At 44.3% G+C, this 10686-nt stretch overlaps 1 protein-coding gene across 1 annotated transcript in view; it reads left to right on the top strand.

The window, feature by feature from the left end:
- Positions 1-10686, top strand: part of LOC119647326 (protein fuzzy) — a 150828-nt gene that overhangs the window by 130389 nt on the left and 9753 nt on the right. Inside the window, exons 2-3 of the mRNA XM_038048264.1 lie at positions 7153-7716; positions 7793-7992. Coding sequence (XP_037904192.1) covers positions 7153-7716; positions 7793-7992 — 764 coding nt within the window. The remainder of the gene's footprint in view (positions 1-7152; positions 7717-7792; positions 7993-10686) is intronic.

Raw genomic sequence — 10686 nt, 5'->3', positions numbered from 1 at the left:
CTTTTCAAACGTGTTTTTCTCAAACTGACATTTTTCACATTTATTACCATTAATTAATTACCTCCCTGAGGGAGCAACCGCCCAGGCGCGGAAGTTTTACCTACAAGTCAGCAGGATGAAGCCTTATACACCTCGATGCTCATCCTGCCGAGACAAAGAGGAACATCTGATTTCCGACAGAATGGGCATATTGGAGCGATGGGTTGAGTACTTTGATAAACTACTGACCAACCAGAACATGGGCAAGTTGCAGGTCCAGCCAACTCAAGACGACGGACAAATACTGCCACCACCAAGTTTAGGAGAAACAGTCCGTGCAATTCATCGGCTAAAAAATCATAAGTCGCCAGGAGCCGATGGAATTACAGCCGAATTGGTTAAATATGGAGGCGACCAGTTGCACCAAGTGGTTCATCAACTTGTGTTCAAGGTACGGGACAGCGAATCAATGCATGTACATGTACCATACATAAAAAGGAGATATCACACAGTGCAGCAATTATAGAGATATCACGTTGCTGAGTACCATCTACAAGATATTCGCCGCTATCTTGCTAGGCCGGATAGCCCCATACGCCCAGAACATCATTGGCCCATACCAAAAAGGCTTCACTCCAGGCAAATCAGCAACAGATCAGATTTTCTCTCTGCGGCAAGCAATGGAAAAACTGTTGGAATATAGACAACAGTTGCACCATCTATTCATCGACTTTAAAGCCGCCTATGATAGCATCGCCAGGGTAAAACTGTACACGGCCATGAGAGAATTCGATATCCCGACGAAATTAATAAGACTGACTAGGCTGGTTCTGACCAATGTGCGAGGCCAGATAAAAGCAGCAGGATCACTCTCAAGACCATTCAATATCAACAATGGTCTACGATAAGGGAATGCCTTATCATGAGTCTTCTTTAACCTGGCCCTCGAGAAAGTGATCCGTGATGTTGATGTAAATGCAAGAGGTACGATGCTCTTTAAGTCCACCCAACTACTGGCCTATGCTGACGATATCGAGATCATGGGAAGAACCACCCGAGACGTACAATCTGCCTTCATCCAGATCGAGCAGGCGGCGCGAGGTCTTGGGCTGCACATCAATGAACGCAAGACAAAATATATGGTGGCAACGTCAGCACCGAAGGCGAACCAACCAACAACATCAAACCGCACTGGTCAAACAGGAAGAATAAGGGTAGGAGAAAACAACTTGGAGACCGTTGACAATTTCTCCTAGCTAACTACGATGATGAAATTCGCGCACAGTTGTTGTCAGCCAACAGAGCCTATTTTAGCTTACAAAAACTGTTCCGGTCGAAACGTCTCACCATAAGGTCAAAGCTCTTACTGTACAAGACAATGATCTTGCCAGTCCTCATGTATTCCTCGGAAACTTGGGTGCTTAGCAAGAAAAATTGCGAACTCTTGGCCGCGTTCGAGAAAAAAATCCTCCGAAAAATGTTTGACGGAAGACAAGACTTTGCTGAAGTCCTCAGCGAAATCCGTTATAGTATCAAGACCGAAGATAGCGGAGTGGAAGTGTCTTCCATCCGGGAAACAAAGGGTGGTGGAGTTCTGGTCGAATTAGGCCCGAAGACCACAGATAAAAGTACGTTCTGTGAAGCGGTCAAGAGGTTACTGGGAGGAACACTTTTGGTTTCTAGCCTAGAACCCACGTACTCTCTGGAAATCCGAGACCTTAACTGCCTGACGGAAAAGAATGAGATAAAAGGCAACGTGCTGCAAATGCGGCCAGCCAGGCCATAAGGCGAACACCTGCATCGAAAAGGAGAGTTGCGTTATATGCAAGGGTCATGTTGCGTCTGGTGAGAGTGTGCGCACACTGCGGGCCGGGGTGGTGTCCAGTCTTGAGAGCAGAACTTGGAGAAATTAAGACGCGATGAACATGATCCGCATCCTACAGATAAAAATGCATCCGAATGCAACCGCTCACGAGTTTCTGACACAGTTCGCTGCGGAGACCAAAGCTGATCTAGTGCTCATCAGAAAGCAGTATCGAAACAGGGACCCAGCTTCATGGCACCCCGACTATCAGGTATCCCTGATAAGTCCGGGACGGCATCCACCTTCGGACTCTTGCTCAGGGCCGAGGGGACGGTTTTGTCTGGGTTCGGTGTTTGAAGATAATGCTTTTCAGTATCTATATAACGCCGAATGAAACGATACCTGACTTCCGATGCTGATACTCTGGAAAACGCTATCTTTGGCACAGAGGGGCGGGTCCTGGTCGGGGCGATTTCAAAGTCAGGGTCCTTGAATAGGGCAGGCCTCTAGAGGGAAATGAATTCTGGAAATGACGGCGAGAACAGGACTTGTAGTTTTTTAACACCGGGTCCCCCCGAACGTTCCGCCGTCCAGGCTGCGAGAGAAGCATTCTCGACGTGATCTTCGCGAGGAAATCACTAGTGTTGCTGGACGGGTGGCGAATTTTGGAAGACTTTTCGGCAAGCGATCATCAATATATTGCCTTCGAAGTGGTTGGCACAAATTCTCGGTGTACGCCACCCCCGGCGCTTTTTATGTGCATGGGAAGTCGCGAAGGCGAACACCGGGAGGTTTGTCGAAACTCATAGAGCAGGGGGAACCGCACTGGAGAGCATTCTTGGGGGTGGTGGCACTGAAGCTGACGGTATTGCCAATTCAGGTATTAATCTGATAATAACGGCCTGCGGAGCTTCCATGTCCAGGAGGGCATCGATACATGGCCAGCTTTCTATGTATTGGTGGACGGCGGGAATTGCAGAGCTCCGAAAGCAGTGTCACAAACTGTGCTACTTGACACGACGTCTAAACGACCCGAAAGGGCAAGTACCATAATCACAGAGTACAGAATACAGGAGTGAACCTCGCTGCTGGCAGGACTTAGGCGACGGGGTGCTTGGGGACCCGGGAGACTCGGTTACAAACTGGTAACCCGCAAAATCCGGGCCATCCGAAAACCCTGTTTACTTAAGGCCCAACAAATGGACCGCATTGTACGGGCACTATTCCCTGCGCACTACGTACGGGATGATGACGGCAGTGCGGAGAGCGTGAAAGACCCACTTTCCTCTATAAAAGAGTTGGAAGAGGCAATTCTCTCTATAAAACAAGTCGGAATACCGGAAGCTCGCGCTTCGGGTATAAAGGTTTTGTGTTCATCTTATGTAAGAGACGCACATTTTTCTGTCCGTATATAGCTACAAATCCAACATAATCCTTCATATTTTTCCAAACTACGTGACATACGTACATATTAGAGCCATAGATATCACGCTCACCCTAAACAAACAAACTGCCTATTACCTGCTGTACACATATTTCCGATTTACGTCTTATATCTATCTGAATTAGGCACTAGCCGCAAAGTTCATTAGCACGCATATATTATATACCTACATACACACATGTCTGGTTGACAAATAACTAAAAAACTAAAACAAAATAATTGTCTGCGACCCAATTCGTAAGAACTCATTTCGTTGTGATATTGACGAATTGATATGTGATGACGACGTCATGCGGGTTGTAGAGTGAACGAAATTCACAAAAAATTGTAAAGTTTCACCCCCTATAACTTTGTTAATAATAGTTGGATTTTCTTCAAACTTGACCAAACTGTGCATTATATTCTTCATTACACGCATGCCAAATTTTGTACTTCTGGGATGAACATAAGAGGGGATGCCGGGTAAATTTCTAAAATGTGGAAATATACTATTATTAACTTTATTTGTGCAGATATCGGAACCGGATATATTTTGAGGCCTAGATTTCGTAGAGATGCACTACTGTGATTTTTTTCAGATTTTTCGGTTGGATAAGTTCTGAGAACGAGACCTGTTACACTTTTTGTGGGTCATATTTTGAACCCTCACTCCCCTATGTTTCATCTAATATCAAATATTGAACCAGATTCGAAAAGTACTAATTGAGACCTTTCATTTGATACCCTACATGGCTACATTCTGCGAAAAAAAAATTTGCACCCTTCATTCACATGTACGGGGAGCCCCCCTTAAACTTAACACAAGATGGCGCCACTTACTGCATGTAGAGGGATCACCAGATTACATACTCTCACCAATTTTCGTGACAATCGGTCCAGCCGTTTCCGAATAAATCGGGTGTGACAGACAGACAGACAGACAGACAGACAGACAGACGGACAGACGGACAGACAGACACCGTCTCGATTCTAATAAGGTTTTGTTTCACACAAAACCTTAAAAACAAGAAGAAGCCAAGACCCGTTGGCATCCCACCAGAGATATACAAACTGACCTATTGCTCGGCGCATTCAATGCCTGCCTGAAAGAGAGCACTTTCCCTTATCGTTGGAAGGTGGCGAGGCTTGCGCCGATCAGCAAAGGGAGAGTCAACGCTGAGACGGCAGTCTTCATACCGGCATACCGAAAAGCGCTACAAATACAAGGGGGAAAAGTCACCTGTGCGGAAATTCATTCACCCACCCTACCCAAAAGAAAACATTGTCAGAAAAGTATTTGTATCAGAATCATCAAAATATCGTCGCCAATCGAAGACGGTCACCCAGAGCACGGTTTATCAGAAAGGTCCATATCTCCTACTTGAACTATTTGGAACCATCTTCTACATTTTCTGTTGCAAAATTCGCCACTTTCCGCAAATTTCTACGCGCTTTGTAGCATTCCTTTCTTGTTGAAATTCATATAAAATACAGTGACGTAAATGAGATTTATCCACAACCACAATTACATAACAGCATCTCACTTAAAACTAACACTAATCATCTTCATTTTAAGTCATTCGATTGGTCAGTAAATATACATTCAGTGATGAAAAGAAATGAACAAATATACGTTTAATGAATTTTCATGTACCTGTTGAAACTTGTCGTACGGAGCGAACAGAGCTTTCCGAAAGACAGAATATTAATGTATCTATGTTGTTCCGACGCAAATTAGTTTTTCTTTGTGGTTACATTCATCGCTTGGCCTAGAATTTCTAGCACATGTTCTCCTGCCTTCCAATATTAAAATGGCTAAAAGCAAAATCTTGTAATATTGTCACAAAGATAATCGGGCAGGCCGGTTCACGTTCTGGATTTTTAAGAACTGAAAACCCTATGGATTGTACAGGATGCAGCAGCATAACTTCCTTTCTTAAAATGCGCGCCATTCAGTTAGTTGATGTCATAGCCGAGCGCTATTGGTCTCGTTCAAGAGGGGATACTGTAAAGTTTTGTCCCGACACGATTCAGTCGCCATCATGCGTTGGAATAGTGAGGAGCGTGCCTTTGGGGGGTCACTACATTCAGATAAACTGCAAGTGCGACAAAAGGAAGAACTGGAGTCCCTCGGCCCGTTAGATCACCTGAGAACATTGAAGCAGTGAGAGCGTCAATGTTGCGATCGCCACGGCGTTCTGCGCGCAAACACGCATCTGCCCTTGGACTATCCGATCGTTCTGTGAGAAGAATTCTTCGTGATGATCTTCATTTTCATCCCTATAAGATGGCGATAGTGCAAAAACTTTCAGAACGTGACTTCAATTCTCGGATGAACGCGTGTGAGCTTCTTCTTGATGTCGTTCCCGAGGGTGCTATTGTTTTTTTTACCGATGAAGCCCATTTTCATTTGTGTGGGTCGGTTAACAACCAAAACATGCGCTACTGGGCTGACACCAACCCTCGAGAATTGCATCAAAAGCCTTTGCATTCACCCAAAGTCACAGTGTGGTGTGCAATTTCCTCAGCTGGAATTATTGGTCCCTGGTTTTTTGAGGAATATGAGGTTACAGTGACAGTGAATTCGGACCGGTATGTAAACATGCTACAGAATTTTTTTTTCCCACGACTAGAAAGTTTGGATTTGGGGGACACTTGGTTCCAACAAGACGGTGCAACAGCACACACTTCAAGAGCATCGATGGCTGTTTTGAGGGAACACTTTCCAGAGCGCCTTATCTGAATTAGAGGCGATTTGGAATGGCCGGCACGCTCTCCCGATCTGTCCCCTTGTGATTTTTTTCTATGGGGTTTTTTGAAATCCCGTGTTTATGTGAACCGTCCAAGAACCCTACAAGATTTGAAGACCAACATCCAAGAAGAAATTGCCAACATAACACCTGCTATGCTAACAAGAGTCATGAAAAACGCCAGAAATCGGTTTACGCAATGTATGGAGAATGGGGTACGTCACCTAACAGATTTGATCTTCAAAACAATGTAAATAAAAACTTTAGACATGTACCTAAATTATAAAAAATAAATAAATATTTTCCGATGCATACAATAGTTTTTATTGAGTTTTGAAAAAAGGAAGTTATGCTGCCGCACCTTGTAGTAACGAGCACTAAGGTAAATTCTCCGAAGAGTTTAAAACTCGAAGTGAAATATAACAACGGTGTATTCTGCCCGCAATTTTTTTTTTGTTATGATTGGTAACCTGCGTTTTGATAGGTTGCTTAGTGGGCATGGATGAATTCATTGGCACATAACATCATTTCTCAAACACTTCAATTCCCATATCTCCAACCTTAGCAAAACGGTTCCGAACCTGAGCAAAAAGGTTCCGAATCCGAAATAGGAGAAACGGACTGAAAATTACCATCAGTAAAGCATAAATTGTTAGTTTGTCATCGACCAATTTGTAATGTTTTTTAGTGTCTTTGCTATTTTTTCCAAAATTTGTGAATGCACATACTACAACATCAACTTGAAGTCATTTTGTACCAATGTTCTCTTTGTACTACATATTATAATATATAGAAGCAGTACATGGAAAGTGGGTGCAACTGTCACTCGGATACCACAAGCTCCCACCGCCGACATTGCTATCAACATCACCCAGTGGATCCCATTACCCTGGAATCACCAGTGAGTCGGTTGTCCTGAAAACACTCTGCGGGAAGAACCGACCCACAATGGCGCATTGGTCTGTAACCCAAGCAGGCGACAGTGTAACCATGTGTAAATATGGATGTTCATAGAAAATAATAACACCGAAACGGTACTTACTCTTTCTTCTCCTCATAAACTCCCGATTCATCGCGCCACCAATGCTTTGGAGAATTTGAAATATGTCCCCTACAAAAGTCACCTGAAGACGATATAAACCTCTGCCCATTTGTCTCATATCAAATTTGCTAAATTCTTTATTTACATATTTCAGCTGCCATTTTCAACCGTTGCATCACTAAATGGCACTCACATGTTCTGCAAATCACAAGGCGTCCAGTTAAAGTCTACCCATACTGACGACTGGATTCTAGTCTGGAAAGATTATGAGAATACGGTGACTTTAATAGCCGCCGGAAAAGGAATTACCGAAAAAATGCTTTGGACCCTTCTGGATCTTGTCTTCAACTCCTTCCTATTGTTTGTCAGCTTAGAAGAAATTCAAATCCACAAAAACTTCGACCGCATAAAGCGGGAAGCCAAGAGCTATATGCCAATTGTGGACAAACTCCTCGACTACTGTGAATCTGAACTTTTAGGCTACAGCGATTGTGTCCTCGCCAATGAAAATGCACAAGTCTTGACGAGACTAACGGAATTCAGTGTTCAGTTTGGATCCTTATTCTGTGCAGTTGTTGTTAACCAAAAGTTGGCGGCGGCCACTGAAGGCTGGTGGGACTTGGATGTGGTTGATCGAAAGCTACTGATACTTTTGATGAGTGTATCAAATACTTCACAAAAAGACGTTCCAGTTTTCCTACCGAAACGAAGCTCGAGTGTAAGTATACAATCCTAACTTTCAGTATTCATATGTGAACATATCCCCATGCGTACTAATTTTTTGACTTCCATAGGTTGCATACAGATTCATTGCGATTCCGTTGATGGGTACGGCAACATTATGCGTAATTTGCGGTGCGGAGCCTGCCTACCATGAAATAGCTGCACTGGCTCAGCAGACATTCAAAAATGACCTGGATATTCTAGAAAGCATTGACCGTTCTATGCCGCGTAATTTTCCTGAATCGCTAGAAATTGATCCAAATATTCTTGGGTAGGTAAAAGGGTGATGTATTCAACACTCTTAGTGTAGCGAAGATGTCAATAGGTTTCGAGTATGCAGCTATCAGATAACATCGGCATATTGATGCGACGGGTAAGCGGATGGATGACTACTCATGGTTTCAACCTTGTACTGGAAAAAACCGAAGTAGTCATCCTGACTAAAAAGAGAATTCCGACCCTGCGTCCCATATCGTTCGGCGAGTCGATAATCGAGTCAAAATCAGCGGTAAAGTACCTCGGGTTGACTCTTGACTCAAAGATGAGCTTTTCTGAGCAAATCAAAGCAGCAGCGAACAAGGCTGCGGCTGGAGTTTCGGCGTTAAGTAGGCTAATGGCAAATATTGGGAGTCCTACGTCTAGTGGGCGACGTCTCCTCATGAGTTCAACGCAGTGTGTTGTGCTCTACGGCGCAGAGGTATGGGCTGGCGCTCTTAACAAAGAGGTATATCGTAAACGCCTCGCGCAAGTACAGAGACGGGGAGCTCTACGGGTGGCGTCTGCCTACCGCACTGTCTCTGAACCGGCCGTGATGGTGATCGCGGGAGTGATCCCCGTTGCCCTTCTTGCTAGGGAGCGTCAGGCCATATACAAGCGCAAGGGAGGTGGTTGCTCGCGAAGAACGGCAACACACTCTAGACGAGTGGCAGCTCTCTTGGCATGGAGGTTTTCAGTCTTACCTGCACAAGATTGGAAAAGCGCGTTCTCCGGATTGTGTGTTTTGCAATGGAGTTGTGGACGACGCCCAACACACTTTTTTTCTTGTGGAAGGTGGGATGGGGTTCGTCAGCAGCTCTATTTAAACACGGGGGATCTCTCTCCAGACAGCATTGTCGAAGAGATGCTGAGGACTGCTGACAGGTGGAACCGTGTTGCCCATTACGTTCGGACCCTTCTCGTTGCTAAAAAGATAGAATTCGACCGGTGGAGGAGTCGGATGGCAGAGGGTTCCTTGAACTGACAGTTCCCTTCCTCCTCTCTCCTCCCGTTGGTGGAAGGAATTCCCTGATTTGAAGGCTCCGCAAGGCGGGAGAGTTCGGGGACTAGCCCGAAGTAATGTGACAAACGGTTCCAGACTAGCTCTCTGACGATGGGGAGGTGTTTAGTTGGTAGTCCGACGACGTATCGAATCGGGAGTCCAACACTGTGTGCGTAAATGCATTCACCTACCCTACCCCCCAAAAAAAAAAAAATCAGATAACATCCATTGGAAACTTGATTTTTATTGCAAATTCCATCTAACTTGCTCTTATTTGAGGGATGATTGGGCAGTTTCTGCTAAGACCCTTAATTTTTAGAATTTCTACCAATTAAAAACACTAGCACGCAATCTAATTACTTGCCAATAGGTTTCAACTCTCGCCTAGAATTTCCTTAGTTTTTGAGAGTTTATAAAAGGTACCAGCATCTCCTCGTCGAGTCCCTTAGATGAGAAAGACAACAAAAATTTTGTAACAATCTTCTCATTTACAAACAAATTCGAGAACCGAAAGGAACTGATTCATGCAAATTTCCCACGAAAAGGAGTTTTGGATCAATCTAAGAATCTTGAAGCTTGAATTTCTCGTGCTATCATCAGCTTTGAAAAGTCATCGAGTTTAACCTGAATATCGTAAGAATCCAGAAATCCAGAAGTAATGAACAATGAATGCGTAACCCCTTCGGAGTGGTACATAGCCCTAGTTTAGTATTAGTTTCATTTGGACGCCATGTGGAAATTTTAACAGCAACACAGTATGCGTGCTGCTGAACATCCACAATGCAAACGACAATATCCAGCAGCGCCAGGTTTATTCGATCTCTAGAGGGAGTTAAAAATAGATTGGCACTACGCACCTGTTAAAAAATCATTAAAAATGCTGTTTTCGTCGGCTATGTCGCGAAGGGACTGGCTGACTACCGATTCGTGGAAGCAGGTCAATGAGCGGACGAGATTAAAGGTTCTATTAACCGCTGCGAGCTATGGTAAACTTAACGCGCTCGAACTCCAATACTGCTCGAAATCCCGGGAAGATCAGCTTGCATGTGATCGCAAATCTTTCGATGGTCCTGTGAGGGATGTTATCGACATCCACGATGACAAGTAGCTGAAGAGGTGGAAGGAACATGTGGTGGAAGTTCCGCCTCTTGTGGATTAAATGTCTAGACAATTCTAACGGATATGGAATGCGTTGGGCTCGACTTTCTCCCCGCACTTGCAGTTTCTGCAGATCTGCTACTTCCACCCGTATGGAAATACTGGGAATCCGAGAACTTCTCCAGGCAGTGGAAGAAGGGGATGACGATTGGAGGGGTGTCTACGTGTTTCCTGTTGTCGCAAAGATAGTAGCTAAAATAATTCCGAAACGCATCAAGGAACATCTCATCTCAAGTTGAGTTTAAAACTTTCATAACTTATAACCCTAGCATGTAAATTAAAGAAACTCTTGCAAAACGCTCCTTTTACTTCAAATATGAAGAATTTCGCTTCATCAAAACTTCGTTACTTACACTTTGAATTCATTGTACCACTTTCTAAGGTAAGCATAGTCGGACTAAAGATGACCCTGCTTGCCCCCTTCTCCAAATCCAATGCCGTTTCACTAAGATCTATGATTCAGTGAGCGAGCCAGCAGATGCCATCAGCGTAGTCAAGATTCTTGAGGAAAGGTAACACATTCTGTTGAATCCCTCTACGTTTTCCAAT

The sequence above is a fragment of the Hermetia illucens genome, chromosome 1 (genome assembly GCF_905115235.1).
Source record: "Hermetia illucens chromosome 1, iHerIll2.2.curated.20191125, whole genome shotgun sequence".
NCBI lineage: Eukaryota > Metazoa > Arthropoda > Insecta > Diptera > Stratiomyidae > Hermetia > Hermetia illucens.
Note: the sequence above shows the minus strand (reverse complement) of the source record. Positions and strands in the feature narration are given on the sequence as shown.